Source organism: Bufo bufo, chromosome 3, assembly GCF_905171765.1.
Source record: "Bufo bufo chromosome 3, aBufBuf1.1, whole genome shotgun sequence".
In the NCBI taxonomy this organism is placed as follows: domain Eukaryota; kingdom Metazoa; phylum Chordata; class Amphibia; order Anura; family Bufonidae; genus Bufo; species Bufo bufo.
Genome location: NC_053391.1, coordinates 221,082,131 through 221,098,957, shown reverse-complemented (window position 1 = coordinate 221,098,957; position 16,827 = coordinate 221,082,131). Strand labels below are relative to the sequence as shown.

Sequence of the window (16,827 nt, the reverse complement as noted above, 5' to 3'; positions counted from 1 at the left end):
CTATGATTGTGTAGTAGCACTTCTCAGAGCGATCTTAAAGGGGTATTCCCATTCCCATCGCTAGGATTTGCCCCCATTGTCAGATAAGTGTGGGTCCCACCACTGGGACCCGCACCTACAACGAGAACGAAGCGGGGAGCGCTGTGGCTGATTTCCCGGGGTCCGTCCACCACCAAGTGCTGCTCCCATAGAAGTGAATGGGAGCGCACCACGCATGCGCGGTTCATGCTCCCATTCATTTCTTTGGGGCAGACGGCAATAGCCGAGCCTCGGCTATTTTCGGCGGCCGCATAGAAATGAATGGAGGGCGGCTGCACATGCGCAGTGTGCCTTCCGTTCACTTCCCGACTCCGTTCTCATTGTAAGTAGGGGTCCATAGCAATATGCCCCTATATACCAATTGAACAAGTGATGATAGGGTCATTTCAGTTCATTGTATCTCAATTGAATGTAAACGTGCACCATCTGTAATATGGAAAATTATAGGATCTGTCTTTTTGGACTGGCTATAGGGTTGGTGACCTATTGCCGGAGCACAAAGATGAAACTTTCCTATGAACAACTGTGTACAAAACATCTGTAGACAGACAGTATAATGTACTCTCTAACAAGTTCCTTGTAGGCATCTTGAACGTCTGTCTTTTCTCTTTTTGGGACGTGATATGTGATCTGAATAATCATCCAGCTATCACTTTGTCTACAGAAAATTGAACATTTCTTACCTCATCAACTGTCTGGGCTGGGTGAAGTCGGAAGTTGACAGTAGCTCTTGCCGTGTGAGGGATCACATTTTCCTGAATAAAAATACATGCAAGCGGTAAGAAACTGGATGAAACATATTCCCTACTGTGGTGCCATATATGAGACAGCAGACAGGTAATGATACAGAGTTAGGAGTGCTAATTTCTGCAACAAATACTTTATGATCACCCCAGCCAATCAGCTGTTATCTTGTGTTAACTTGGAAAGCGGCGATAGAGTTACAAGGTAACAACTGATTGATTGTTGTAGGGGCGTTGGACCCTTACAGATCAGATATTGATGGCCTAGCCTGAGGATAGGCCTCCAATATCAAAATCCTGGACATCCCTTTTTTGAATATGTCATGACTCCTATAAAAATAATGGCAATGTGGACAAAGTCTTATAGGGGTATTCCAGGACTTAAGGCAATACACAGCAGATAGCTGAAAGACATCTCTCCTGACCTCCCCATACACGCTAGGATGCGTAAGCATGTATTAATGGAAATCAATAAGCCGCTGCCAAACATCTTTGACAGTGGCTTACCTCTTGTGAGAACAAAAGATCAGGCACAAAGAAATCCAACACCTGGGCCTTCTTTTCTCATACATCATCTGTCTCAGGAAAGTAGGGCACCTCATAGACATTACTTGGTCAGATGGTCCTGCTAAAAATGATGGGTTTGGCCTAAGTGAATGTGATATGTATCGGCACCTCAACACTTTAGTGTCTATTCTTTAGTGTTTATCCAAGAACAGTTTGTCCATACGTCAATTCATAAAAATTTTAGCCAGTTATTAAAGAGGACCTTTCACCGATTCTTACCCTATGAACTAAGTATACATACATGTGGAGCGGAGCCCGGGGATCTCTCTGCACTTACTATTATCCCCGGGCGCCGCTCCGTTCTCCTGCTATGTCCTCCGGTATATCCGTTCCCTAAGTTATGGTAGGCGGAGTCTGCCCTAGCGCTGGCCAATCGCATTGCAGAGCTCACAGCCTGGGAGAAAATAACCTCCCAGGCTGTGAGCTCTGCGCTGCGATTGGCCAGCGCTAGGGCAGACTCCGCCTACCATAACTTAGGGACTGGTATCTCCGCCTACTATAACTTAGTGAGCGGAGATACCAGAGGGGAGAACGGGAGAACGGAGCGGCGCCCGGGGATAATAGTAAGTGCAGTGAGATCCCCGGGCGCCGCTCTACATATCTGTATAGTTAGTTCATAGGGTAAGAATCGGTGAAAGGTCCTCTTTAAGTAATCTGCATAAAATTTCTGATGATTGGTAAACCCTCATTATTGGGAATGGTACACATTTAGGGTCCATTCACACATCCGCAACTGTTTTGCGGTCTGCAAATTGCGGATCCGCAAAACGCGGATACCGGCAATGAGCGTTCCGCATTTTGCTTTATGATAGAAATGCCTTTTCTTGTCCGTGGCTGCGGACAACAATAGGACATTCTCTATTTTTTTGCGGGGCCATGGAATGGAAGTGCGGATCGGGACAGCACACGTGGTCCAACCGCATCTTTTGTGGACCCATTAAAACGAACGGGTCCGCAAAATTGCGGAACGGATAGACCCATTATGTGGATATGTGAATGGACCCTTACTGTATATCCTTAAAGTGAATGGTGGTCGGTGGTTAAATTTTCCATGTCACTATTAAGGTTTTCAAAAAATCCTAAAACTCTGCAGTTTTTACTCTGGCCACTAAGCCTAATAATAGACACCACTTCTTGGTTTGTTCAGATCAATGAATCTCAGTCACAGAGCATGCCTAGAAAACTTTCCCACAGAAGTCAATGAGGTCCCCTCTTATCTATTTTGTCTACGGCCCATGGGGCTGCTGTAAAGCAACAGCTCAGGTAAGATGGTCACCCTCATAAAATATTTGCAATCAGAAAAAAATAAAAATAAATTATTTCTCCATGGTAACAGATGAAAAAAAAACCTGTGTAGTCTGATCCTGGTCAAACGGTAGGGATCATAACTCCAGGATCAGACTGCATATGGTTTATTTGCTGTCTGGTAGCATGGAGATACATAGGTCTCCATAGCAGCTGTAGACACAAAATGGTAGAAAGGCTCACTTCAGCAAATGGCATTTATCATGTACAAGGCACTTACTAATGTTTATCGCCTCCTTTGCTGATCACATTATACACTGCTCATTTCCAGGGGTTAAGACCACCCTGCAACCCAGCACACTATAGGAAAAGGAGCCGGCCTCTCCAGTGCCCAGGACTAATGTGATGGAAACATCATACAAGCCAGCAAAAGAGGCAATATGGGTAATAAAAATACATTGGTAACTGCCTTGTATTAACTTTGTCTACATAATAAATGCCCCTTTAAGGGGGCACGTCCATCACACTTTATATCACATACTAATAGCCTAAATATGAATATTTTATTTATTTTGGGTGGATAATTTTTTAAAGTCACTCCATGTATACTACTTCCTGTCCTGGCTCTTTAACGTCTTCTTTGTTGGACTTTTAAAAAGCATGGCAAATGGTCTCGCTTAAAGGGGAACTAAACCCTGAATAAACATAAATAACTTAAATGCATTTAATCCATACTGCAAACATAACTACATATATCTACAAGGTCTCATAAGCAGTTTAGTAGAGATCTTGCTCCAGAATGGCTAGCTGAACGTTCTCTGCTAGATCTATATCAAGCTGACATCCGAAGGGGAGTGTCTTTTCTGTTACAGCTCAGGGGGCGTGTCCATGCTCTCCCTATCACAGCTCTGGAGGCAGTTGAAAGTTGAAACTGAGCATGTGCGGCCTTCTCAGTGAGCAGGTCAAAGAAATAAGAAATTAAGTAGCACTGTACAGATACATTTTACTGAATAACTCAGTAGCTATACAAAAATTTTAATTACATGCAATTACAAAAATATTTAGATCCAGGTGTTGATTTGAAAACTGTAGAATATTTTTCGTGGGACAACCCCTTTAAAGTGGCCCTGGAAAAAGCAAACTAAAAGTGGCTTCATGTTGTAGGTGGGACAACACAAATAGGCGGGGTCAGCAATACCATAGCAGAAAATATCATAGTGCAGCAACATATATTGCCCCAAAAGCTGTCTCACTGTGGTGGCCATCAATAGATACAGCCAGAGAATTCAGGTACATGAGCACCTGATTCTTACAGCTTAATTACCCCAGAGAGCTTATTATGTATCCCACAGCGGCAAAAAGGAGGGTCTGGGTGGCCCCCTGGGCATCGGCCCACCGGTTAGTTTCCCTGTAAGGTCTATGGCCAATCCGCCCCTGGCCTGCAATACTATAGGAGTCCCTGCCCTTGGTACCCAAAGCCACTTTGTCTCCCTCTCTTAGATCTATCACCTACCAGCCTTTTTAACTTGTTCATTACACTCCAACCAATTTGGTTTTACCCCATTTACCCACTGAGACACAGCTCAACAGTACAGAGAAGTGTTGAAGGACCTATAAAGACCTGAGTGGTGTCACCATTTTGGCAAAGCTCATGTGCTGTATGTGTGAGAAGTTAGGTTATTTACTAACAGAAATACATCTATACTATGCACCACATATAGCGGCATGGTTAGTCCTAGAGGACATTGATACGTAATTGTTCCAGGTTATATTGTAGGCTGCTATCCATGCGGGACTCCATATGGTGGTGTCATTAGAGGAATGCTAGCTATTGCACGTTGGCACTTTATTCTGTTTCCACATTTTGTGTATGTATATGTGTATTTAATGATAAGACAATACATTTTGATATATGTACTGGTATTTGGGTACTTCGTTTTGTTGAGTTGAGTAATATATAGAGGAAGTACACCTGTGTACGCACGTGCTGTATTGATCCATTTGAATAATAAAAACACCAGGTGTTGTAGTTCTTGCCTTATAATCACTACCTGTAAAGTCCTCTGATAGCCCATAACATCCTAAAATTGCTGGGAATTGTTGTTCTCTCCTCTTATACCCCTCTCCATGTACTGGCCATTGATGCCCCATAATAACAGCTTTACATGCTTGAGTAGCAACAACTATCACTAGAGACGAAGATCTAAAAGATTTATGCCAGATGCAAAAGGTTTCCATCAGAATAGGCAGTTTCTCTCACTGACTGTTGCTGCAAACTCTTTTTTTGTTATATTTAGATATATATTTAGTATTTTGTAGTATATTACAGTTTCACATGCTGTAACCCAGCTTTTTCTTTTTAGGATCCTGAATAGCAAATCTGCCCCTGTGGTATCATTTAGGAATGGGGAGTGGGATTTATTTTGATAGATATAGTATTCTGTAGTCTATTCCAGTTCCACATTGTTGTAACTAAATCTATTTTGTACTATTACTAACTAGGAGATTTCTTCTGACAAAATATTTACACTCACTGTGTAGACAAAAGTTATCCAGACTAAACCTAGACCCCTCCACATACACTTCCTGGCTCATGCGCACTAACATGAGAGGTGGGAAATGACAGGGCTGCAGCTTGAGAGAGCAATGTGCTGCTTTTCTATTGTGTTTTTCAGGATCTGCAAATAACAAAGACACATAAGGATATTATGTTTTGTTGTTGTTTTTTTGTGTTTGGATTCTGTCTTTAGTTCCCCTTTAACTTTTTAGGTAGACCATTGGTGCAACCAGAGCAAGCCTCCCTATAAAGACTCAATTAGAGCGACACACATTACACTAATCAATGCAATGCTATTCTGTGGGCATCTTTATCTAGACCTATCAAGAGAACAATGGAGCAGTTATACTATTAATCAAATTCTACACCTGCAGGTAAATTCTTCCCCTCACATCAGCAGTAAACCGACAAAGGATCAGACTACTTTCACACCTGCAGCACAACGATCCGGCTGCAAGAACAGCCTGCCAGAATTAAAACCGCAGGTGTAAAAGTAGCCTTACCTATCTTTCTTATGAATATAAAGGAGGTTTTATCAATTTGTATTTCGTTTTCACTGGAAAGTATTCTTGAAATGAAAAAAATAAATAAAACTGCCACAATTCTTCAAAATTCTTTTCCTATGAATATTGAGTTTAAAAAAAAACATTCCTTTCTGGAAAAGTGGAAGTGTCCCTTAACCCCTTAAGGACTCGGCCCTATTTCACCTTAAGGACTTGGCCATTTTTTGCAAATCTGACCAGTGTCACTTTAAGTGCTCATAACTTTAAAACGCTTTGACTTACCCAGGCCGTTCTGAGATTGTTTTTTCGTCACATATTGTACTTCATGACACTGCTAAAATTGGGTCAAAAAAGTTAATTTTTTTGCATAAAAAAATACAATTTTTACCGAAAATTTTGAAAAATTAGCAAATTTCAAAGTTTCAGTTTCTCTACCTCTGTAATACATAGTAATACCCCCAAAAATTGTGATGACTTTACATTCCCCATATGTCTACTTCATGTTTGCAGCATTTTGGGAATGATATTTTATTTTTTGGGGATGTTACAAGGCTTAGAAGTTTAGAAGCAAATTTTGAAATTTTCAGAAATCTTCAAAATCCCACTTTTTATGGACCAGTTCAGGTTTGAAGTCATATTGTGAGGCTTAGATAATAGAAACCTCCCAAAAATGACCCCATTCTAGAAACTACACCCCTCAAGGTATTCAAAACTGTTTTTTCAAACTTTATTAACCCTTTAGGTCTTCCACAAGAGTTAATGGCAGATGGAGAAACAATTTTGAAATTTAAATTTTTTGGAAAATTTTCCAATATAATCAATTTTTTCCAGGAGTAAAACAAGGGTTAACTGCCAAACAAAACTCAAAATGGGTTGCCCCGATTCTGTAGTTTGCAGAAACACCCCATATGTGGTCGTAAACTACTGTTTGGCCGAACGGGAGCACATAGAAGAAGGGGAACACCATATGGGTTTTGGAAGGCAGATTTTGCAGGACTGGTTTTGTTTATACCATGTCCCATTTGAAGCCCCCTGTTGCACCCCTAGAATAGAAATTTCAAAAAAGTGACTCCATCTAAGAAAGTACACCCCTCAAGGTATTCAAAACTGGGTTTACAAACTTTGTTAACCCTTTAGGTGTTCCACAAGAGTTATTGACAGATGGAGAAACAATTTAGAAATTTCTATTTTTTGGAAAATTTTCCAATATAATCAATTTATTCCAGGAGTAAAACAAGAGTTAACTGCCAAACAAAACTTAAAATGGGTTGCCCTGATTCTGTAGTTTGCAGAAACACCCCATATGTGGTCGTAAACTACTATTTGGCTAAACGGCAGGACATAGAAGAAGGGGAACGTCATATGGTTTTTGGAAGGCAGATTTTGCTGGACTGGTTTATTTACATCATGTACCCTTTCAAGCCCCCTGATGCACCCCTAGAGTAGAAACTCCATAAAAGTGACCCCATCTAGGAAACTACGGGATCAGGTGGTTGTTGTTTTGGGACTATTTTAGGGGTAAATATGATTTTTAGTTGCTCTTCATTACGCTTTTTTGAGGCAATGTAACAAAAAAAAAAATTAAAAATTGTTTCTACATTCGCTATTTAGTTTTGTGGAACACCTAAAGGGTTAACATAGTTTGTAAAGTAACTTTTGAATACCTTGAGGGGTGTAGTTTCTTAGATGGGGTCACTTTTTTGGAGTTTCTAGTCTAGGCTACATCAGGGGGGGCTTCTAATGGAACATGGTGTCAAAAAAAAAACTGTCCATCAAAATCTGCCTTCCAGAAACCGTATGGAGTTCCCTTCGTTCTATGCCCTGCCGTGCGGCTATATAGCCATTTACGACCACATATGGGGTGTTTCTGCAAACTACAGAATCAGGGCCATAAATATTGAGTTTTGTTTGGCTGTTAACCCTTGCTTTATTACCGGCAAAAAGGATTCAAATGGAAATTTTGCCCAAAAATGGGTGTTTTGGCACCGTTTTTATTTTATATTTTTAACACCGTTCATCCGAGGCGTTTGGTCAAAAGTTATTTTTATAGCGACGACTTTTACGCACGCGACGATGCCCAATATGTATGGCTCTCAGACTTTGGAGACACTAAGCAGGCATCCTAAAAACTGCGGCCCTCCAGATGTTGTAAAACTACAATTCCCACCATGCCCTGCTGATGGCTGTAGGTTGTCTGGGCATGCTGGGAGTTATAGTTTTACAACATCTGGAGGGCCGCAGTTTGAGGATGCCTGCTCTAAAACTAATATTTTTTTGGGGAAAAAAAATTGTTTCCGTGCCTCCAAAGTCTGAGAGCCATAGTTTTTTATGTTCTCTAGTGGACTGTTGGGGATTATAAAAATTTAGTACTCCATGAAAGTGTGATACTCCCTGAAGCAATTGATAATGCAGAGGCCCGGATGATCGGGGCACGTGTCACATTGAGTAGTGGTGTCCTTCCGTATCCCCCTCTTGTGACACACTCTGCATCTTTTTTGGGTTCGTCCCTTCTTTCCAGTATGGGGGACCACACCTGGAAAGTGTTGGCCAGGGACGATCCGGGCGCCTCCAATTCCCGAGGTACTCCGGCCTGCTCTTTCCCGGTCCGAAAAGATCAGGTCTTTGAGGACTGCCTCATAGAATTGGAGGAATGTCCCTGTGCTGCCAGCGCTTCGGGATAGTACAAAAGAGTTGTACATGGCAACCTGCACCAAGTAGACCGCAACTTTTTTGTACCATGCCCGGGTTTTGCGCATGGCATTATATGGCTTGAGGACTTGATCAGAGAGATCAACTCCTCCCATATACCGATTGTAGTCGACGATACAATCGGGCTTGAGGACCGTTGCCGCGGTACCTCGCACAGGGACTGGGGTGGTGCTGTTACCGTGGATTGTGGACAGCATAAGGACATCCCTCTTGTCCTTATATCTGACCAGCAACAGGTTTCCACTGGTAAGTGCACGGGTCTCACCCCTGGGGATAGGTACCTGGAGGGGGTGGGCAGGGAGGCCGCGTTGATTTTTCCGCACGGTCCCACAAGCGAACGTGGATCTGGCGGCAAGGGACCTGAACAAGGGAATGCTGGTATAAAAGTTGTCCACGTACAAGTGGTAACCGTTATCCAGCAGTGGGTACATAAGGTCCCACACGAGTTTCCCGGTAACACCCAGAGTGGGGGGACATTCTGGGGGTTGAATCCGGGAATCTCGCCCCTCGTACACACGAAATTTGTAAGTGTACCCTGAGGTACTCTCACAAATTTTGTATAGCTTCACGCCATACCTCGCCCGCTTTGTGGGAATATATTGGCGGAAACTGAGTCTCCCCTTGAACGCAACGAGAGACTCATCAACCGCGACCTCCCTTCCAGGTACGTAGGCCTGCTGAAATGTGGCCCCAAAGTGATCGATGACCGGCCGTATCTTATACAGCCGGTCATAGGCAGGATCACCTCGGGGTGGACATGCTGCATTATCGGAATAATGCAGACATTTCCGGATGGCCTCAAACCGGGGACGTGTCATAACCATACTGTACAGTGGGGTCTGGTATAGGACGTCCCCACTCCAGTATTGTCTGACACTGGGTTTTTGGACTAGACCCATATGCAGCACGAGGCCCCAAAATGTCCTCATCTCGGCTGCACTGACCGGCGTCCAGCCACCGGGTCTAGCCAAAAATGAGCCTGGGTTTTGAGCGACGAACTGTTGGGCATACAGATTCGTCTGCTCCACCATCAGATTCACCAGTGGGTTACTGAAAAAAAAACTAAAATAGTCAATTTCAGTAAACCCCACTGTGGGAATCTGGATTCCAGGATTGCCAGCAAAATCCGGAATCTCAGGCTCAAAGTCCACTGGGGGACACCAGCTAAGTTCATCGGCAGGGGGCTCCGGTGGACTTATTTGGTGGGCCGGGAAACCAGTACGAACCCCAGGGCGGCTCGTACTAGGGTGGGCCACAGGATCCCTAGCATGTGGGGCCCCTGGCTCCGCCTGGCGGCGTCTCCGCCGCCTTGGTGGCTCATCGTCATCCGATGATGATGAGGAGGATGCGGATGACAAAAGGAACGTGGGGTCATCCTCATCCTCACTGGGGCTCTCGGAGTCGGAGGCAATCTGGGCGTATGCCTCCTCGGCCGAGAACATCCGGCGGGCCATGGGTGTGTGTGCGTGTATGTGTGCGTGTGTGGCAAACTTTATTATATGTGCGTGTGTGTGGGGGCAACGGGTGTTCGCGTACTAAATAAGGAAAAAAAAGGGGCAAGTGTTTAGAAAAAAAAAAAAGTTCAAAGTTGCTGATCAGCGGTACAACGCTGATCAGCGGTGGGGCGGTGAGGCGGGCGATGCGCTAACAGTGGCCGGACAAAAAAAGAAAAGTGCCGGACAGTCAGCGCACGCAGAAAAAAAAAATAAAAAAAAAAGTGGTGGTAAGGGTGGGGGGGGGGGGGGGGGGGGGGGGGGGGGGGGGGGGGTGGTGAGGTGGGGGCTGGTGGGGGGAAGGGTGGGGGCGCTGGTGGTGGTGGGGGGTTGGTGGGGGGGGGGCAAGTGGCAGGGGGGGGTCTGGGGATTAGATGGATCAGAAAGAAAGAAAGAAAAGAAAGTTTAGTAAAAGTTTTTTTTTTCCCCTAACTTTTTCCTTCTTTCCCTTCCTAACGGTGCCTCTCCCTCACTGACCCTAACCTACCTGGGTGGCGATGGGTGCAGGAGGGTGATGGACTACGATTAGGGGGACTCAGGAGCTGGACGCTGGACGGTGCTGCACGGTCAGGGTGCTGGACAGGAAGAGGAGGGGAGAGAGGAGCGCAGGAAGTTTGAATCTCGCGCCTCTCTCCCCTGCACCAATCAGCACCCTGGACAGCAGCGTTCAGCACCAGGGCCAGCGCCGCCTCTCCAAATCCTCGGACTGCGATAGGTGGTGTATAATTACGCCACCGATCGCAGTCTTTTTCCGGTTCATCGGGTCACAGGACACCCGAATGGACCGGAAACGCAGAAAACCGCAGGTCTGAATTGACCTGCGGTTTTCTGCGATCGTCGATACGGGGGGGTCAAATGACCCCCCCCTGCATTGTTACGGGATGCCGGCTGAATGATTTCAGCCGAAATCCCGTTCCGATTAACCCCCGCGGCGACGGAATAGCAAATTAAAGCCATGACGTACCGGTACGTCATGGGTCCTTAAGGATTCGGGAACCATGCCGTACCGGTACGTCCTAAGTCCTTAAGGGGTTAAAGGGGTTGTCTCATCTTGCCGTTACTAAGGCGAGATGAGACTCAGTCCCGACCACCGCCCAGCTGGGAAACAGCAGAACACTCCAGCGCTCGCTGTTTCAGTAGCTCCCATTGCCATGCATTAGAGCTACAGAAACAGCGTGGCAAAGCAAAATATGCTATATCCCTAACTCAGAAACAGTATAGCTTGCAGTGCTAAGCTGTTTCCGTAGCTCTCATGCTGGAGCACTCTGCTGTTTCCCGGCTGGCTGGTGGTCGAAACGGTGTCTCATCTTGCCTTAGTAACTGCGAGATGAGACAGCCCCTTTAATGAATCCAATTTACAAAGTTGCAAAGTTTTTCTATTGCAGATTAACTTACTTTTACATATCTTCTAAATCAGAATTTCTAAAGTATGTCAGATGTTGTGCTAAACAGTAATATTCCAATGGTTTCCATACACAAGCTCTGCAGGATAACTAAAGCTTGGACTGACATGAAGTATCCTAAGGGGCTGACGTTTCCAAAACATTCGGGATCCATCACATTCCAAATAAAAAAATCTCTGCATTACACTGCAATCTCCCACTGTGTATTCCATTGGTCTCATGAAGATTTCATTGCACCAAGGAAATACTGATGTAGTAACCGTACACTGCACAGTACCTTCACTCCAGCGTTAAAGATGGTTATGGCAGTAGTTGTCCGCACAATGGCACTGCTCGATGGTTTCTGCTCTAACACTCTAAATAAAAAACCAAGGCAGCAATTACATATACTGATTTAACATTATGTATAGGGTACATGTCTGCACTTCAGAATGGAGGTGTCTTACCTACTGATGATAGGAGAGAAGAGCCACAGGTTTGCCATCATAACATTAAGTGGGAATGCAAACTGTAACACAGAGTAAATGTCACATAGTATACGCTAACCGGGCGATCACACAGTCATTCAGTTTTACTGCACGAGAAGTCAGTTATACAAAAATGATAATTACACTTACTGGTAATTTGATTTTCAAGAGTCCATGACAGCACCACGAGAGAGGGTCCGCCTCCCAGGACAGGAAACCCACAAGTATAAAAAAGGAGGAAACTCTCTATTTCTCAGTGGTTTTCAGAGACGAGAAACCCTCCAAAATCCAATCCTGCGACTTTTCTCACTTGTTTGGCTGAAGGCATATGCACTCTCCACGTTTAATTATATTTATATTTTCTTCTTTTTTTTTTTTTTGCACACCTTGTGACAATACCCAAGAACCGTCACCAACACCGAAGTAAACATGGTGGGAAATTTAGGGGTGCTGTCATGGACTCTTGAAAATAAAATTACAGGTAAGTGTAATTATCATTTTTGCCTATCGTCCATGACAGCACCATGAGAGATTCCAGAGAAAAACTAGGATGGGACCACGGCCTGGAGAACCTTACGACCAAAGGACAAGTCAGAAGAAGAAGAAAGATCCAACCTATAGTGCTTAAAGAAGGTCAAAGGAGATGACCAAGTTGCGGCTTGGCAGATGTCTTGGATTGAAGCTGCTGCTCTCTCTGCCCAAGAAGTTGCCACCGATCTTGTTGAGTGAGCCGACCATCACCGGGGAACCGGCTTCTGTAGGGAAACATAAGCTAAACAGATAGCCTGCCTTATCCACCTAGCTATTGAACTTTTTCTAGTTGATTTTCCTTTATTAGGAACTGCAAATTGTATAAACAAAGTGGTTGTCTTCCTCCACCCTTTGGTAGCCTCTAAACAAGCCACCACACATCTCCTAACATCCAAATGATAGAGCACAGTTTCCTTAGGGTTCTTAGGGTCATCACAAAAGGAAAGGAGAAACACTTCCTGGCCCTTGTGAAAATCCAAGACTACTTTGGGGAGAAATGCTGGATTGGGGCGAAGAGTAATCCTGACCTCCTGAATGGACATATAAGGAGGGTTGATGGAAAGAGCTTGCATCTCACCTAATCTCATGGCCGATGTGATGGCCACTAAAAAGACACATTTTAATGTTAGAATCTTAATGGAGACTTCAGAGAGGGGTTCAAAGGGCGCTTTAACCAAAGCCTGAAGAACCAGGCCAAAGTCCCAAGGAGGGACCCTTGCGATCCTAGCCGGGGTGTTCCTGGCAACGGCCTTACAAAATCTAACAATCAAAGAATGAGCAGCTAGACTTGAATCAAACAAAACAATTAGGGACGAAATCTGAACCTTTAAGGTACTTAAGGCCAACCCCTTATCTAATCCCCTCTGGAGAAACTCTAAAATCCTAGGGATGCTAAGCTGACAAGAAGATGAAGGAGGTATCCCTAAAAACTAAAAAAAAAACGACCATACTAGTATTTGCTTGTAGTCACTTCCTTCCTACTCTTTAATAAGGTAGAGACTACCAACCCCGGTAGCCCTTTTTGGATCAATAGCGAAATTTCAAAAACCAAGCCTGGGGGATGTATCAATTAGGCCTTGACACAAGAGATCCAGATTTTCCGGAAGGACCCATGGCTCCCTGACTGACAGTAGTCTTAAAAAGGTGAACCAAAAGGGGGCTATCAAGATCAAAGAAACTCTGTCTTCCCTTATTTTGTTCAACATCCTGGGAATCAATTGTAATGGAGGGAAAGCATACAGAAGACCCCTGCCCCAGGGATGAAGGAAGGCATCCACTGCTGTGGAAGAATTCCCTGGACAAAGGGAAAATAAACTGTTTCTTCTTGTAGCAAAGATGTCTATGTCTGGCAACCCCCACAGGATTAATATCTTTTCAAATATGTCCTGATTCAGGGACCATTCCCTCTAGTCTAGTCTGTTTCGACTTAGGTAGTCTGCTTTCCAGTTGTCTATACCCCTGATATGTAGAGCTGAGAGTGACAACCTTCCCTTCCAACAAGGGGAATATTTAATTTGTAATTCCCATCAACTCCTTGGATCAGGTTCCCCCCTGATGATTTAAGTAGGCCACCACGAAACCATTGTTGGACAAAACCTTTAAATGACGGTTCTTAAGCCAAGGCAGGATCTTCTGTAGAGTCTTCAGAACTGCTGTCAATTCCTTTGCATTTGAAGAAATCTCCCAATCTGCACTCTGTCCAGAAAATGGGCCCCCCACCCAGACGGACTGGTGTCTGTAGTGACTACTCAAGGGTTTACCACCTTCCATTGGACCTCCTGATCTAGATTCTCCTGTAACAGTCACCATTCCAGTGACCGACGGGTCTTCCTGGAAATTAGAATCTTGCTGTTCAGCTCCTCTAGTCTCCCTGACCATGACTGGAGAATCTCCCACTGGAGATCCTTGGAATGAGCTTGAGCCTACAGAACTGCTGGAATGCACAATGTCAAGGTACCGAGGACGGACATAGCTTTCCTGACTGAAACATGAGGGCACAGAATTAGATCTCGCACCACTGACCTTACTTTGTTCACTTTGTCCAAGGTCAGAAAGGATCTCTGGGAGGTCGAGTCGAGCAAAATCCCCAGGAACCTCTGCGACTGTAGGGGGATCATTCTGGATTCCTCAATGTTCACTATCCAACCCAATGATTCCAGGATCTGAATTACTTGGTCTGCCTGTGAAAGACAACTCTGCCTGAATGAGGCTACTATAAAAAAAAATCGTCCAGGTAGGGAACAAACAAGATGCCCTCTTTTATGTGAGCAGCTATCTCCGCCACCAGCTTGGTAAATATACGGGAAGCCATAGAAATCCTGAATGGAAGCACCTGGAACTGAAAGTGTCTTACTCTCCCCTTCAGATGCAGTGCCACTCTGAAATTTTTGATGACCAAGATAAATCGGCAGATGGTAATACGCATTCTTTATATCCAGGACTACCATAAAACAATCTTTGTAAAGGAGGTCTACTACAGATCTGAATGTCTCCATCTTGAACTTTCTGCAATTCAGAAATCTGTTCAACCCTTTTAAATTTATAATTGTCCTGTAATCCCCATTTCATTACTAGAAATAGATTGGAATAATAACCTAAACCCTCATCTCCAGGAGGGCAAGGAATAAGAGCACGTTTTCTTAACGACGTATCCACCTCTCTTCCTAGCGCCCCTTGCGAATTTCTGACACAAAAATTTGCTATGGCCGGGTACATCAATCTCTGGGGCCCGATCCCAAGATTGACAATCTGACTCCTGAAAGGGATACTTCCGCTTCACAGATGACAGAATAAATCTCTGTTTATCTGGATTTTTCCATTAATTTGATATTAAGGAAGATACATTTTTATGAATAAAAAAATTATGCTACTTTTTTCCTTCTAGACCTTCAAACTGTTACAGCTGTGTCTCAGTCTCTGTGTTGTTTGCCGCGACACGTTTGCTGTGCATGCTGGTTGCCTGGGGCAACGTGTAATTTATGCAGCATGTGTATACACTTCTCTTTTAAGGTCTGTTTCCCTTCCCTGTCTGGTGCTTCTGGGGTTGACTACCTGGCTAGGTGTGGTCACTAGGTGCTTATATTGCCTGTGGCTGGTAGCCTGGAGTTTAGTTGTCCTCCAGCCTCTGTTGGTGCTGGAGCTATTCTCCTGTCCTGGGTATTCCATCTGCCCAGTTACTGGCGTGCTGGATTCTGTGCTTGTTGTTTGTACTGTGTCCTGTATGGCAGGGATGCTCAACCTGCGGCCCTCCAGCTGTTGTAAAACTACAACTCCCACAATGCCCTGCTGTAGGTTGATAGCTGTAGGCTGTCCGAGAATGCTGGGAGTTGTAGTTTTGCAACAGCTGGAGGGCCGCAGGTTGAGCATGCCTGCTGTATGGTGTTTGGGTTCCAGTACATATTCATGGGTTCCAGTTGTTGTGGTGTGGACTGCTGGTGTTCCTTTCAGCAGCTGCGGCAGGTAAGTGACCAAGTATACCTGTGCTCTTGTTCCAGTGGTTATTCTTGCCACTGGTTTCTTACCTGTCGATCCAGTTTTGCTGATCACTGTCTTCTCTTTATATGTGCATGTTATGGGGATTCCTTTCGTTGTGGAATGTTCTAGGGGTTAGGTGAACCCGCTCTGGAACATGGCAGTTTGTTTTGTCTTTCCCCTTCATTGCATCTAGACTGGTGGGAGAATCCTGTTCATCCGTGTCTTGGAATAACAGGTCGTCTCAGTCCTGTCACTATTCTAGGGATCTTTAGGGTTAGTAGGGCCCGAGGTTCCTGTGTATGAGCCCTCCTACCATCTGGGTCTGCTCATACGGATAGGAGTCAGGGCGAGGATTAGGGATGCTCTAGGACAGTGATGTCGAACGTTTTAGAGGCCGAGTGCCCAAACTGCAACCCAAAACCCACTTATTTATCGTAAAGTGCCAACACGGCAATTTAATCTGAATACTATAGTTCAATATAGTATATATTCCATGTACTTTATCATTTAGCTATAATATCCTGCCTACATTCAGTGCCCTGCCTGTGCTGTTCATAGTGTGTTCTGTGCTGATGAATGGCAGAAAAAGTCTAAGGCATATTGGTACACCATAGACTTTTTTCACAGTGCGGGTGCCCACAGAGAGGGCTCTGAGTGCCGCCTCTGGCGAACCGCCATCACTGCTCTAGGAGGTTACTTGCTCCTTTTTCCGGGTGTCCTGGCCTAGTTTCTATTCCCATTTACATTCGGTGTTCAAAGGGGAGTTTCCCCCCACTCCCCACCGTGACACAAACATTACATCCTGAATGGAAAGGACCTATTTTTGGTCTTCAATGTTCATGGTAGCTCAGAAAAAGAATCCGAGCCCAGCTCCCCGATTTCTAACAAAAAGTCTTCTTCTTCTGAACTAGAGATATCAGGAGTAAACCGGAGATTTATCTTGAGATTTATGAGGAACTTTCTTGGATTTAAGCGCGTTCCCCACTTCCTCTCTAATTAACTTCTTCATGCATTTCATCATGGAAAGTGATTCTTCTGCAATTGCAGACTCAATACAAGGGCGACAAAGTAGCTTAGTATAGGCGGGAGCTAACTT

The 16,827-nt window shown here is 44.6% G+C and overlaps 1 protein-coding gene across 1 annotated transcript in view; it reads right to left on the bottom strand.

Annotated features, from left to right (window-relative positions):
- The window catches only part of LOC120995014 (N-fatty-acyl-amino acid synthase/hydrolase PM20D1-like), a 112,213-nt gene that overhangs the window by 35,036 nt on the left and 60,350 nt on the right, over positions 1–16,827 (bottom strand). The window contains 3 exon segments of the mRNA XM_040423965.1: positions 723–794; positions 11,537–11,615; positions 11,706–11,767. Of these exon segments, the coding sequence (XP_040279899.1) occupies positions 723–794; positions 11,537–11,615; positions 11,706–11,767 (213 nt within the window).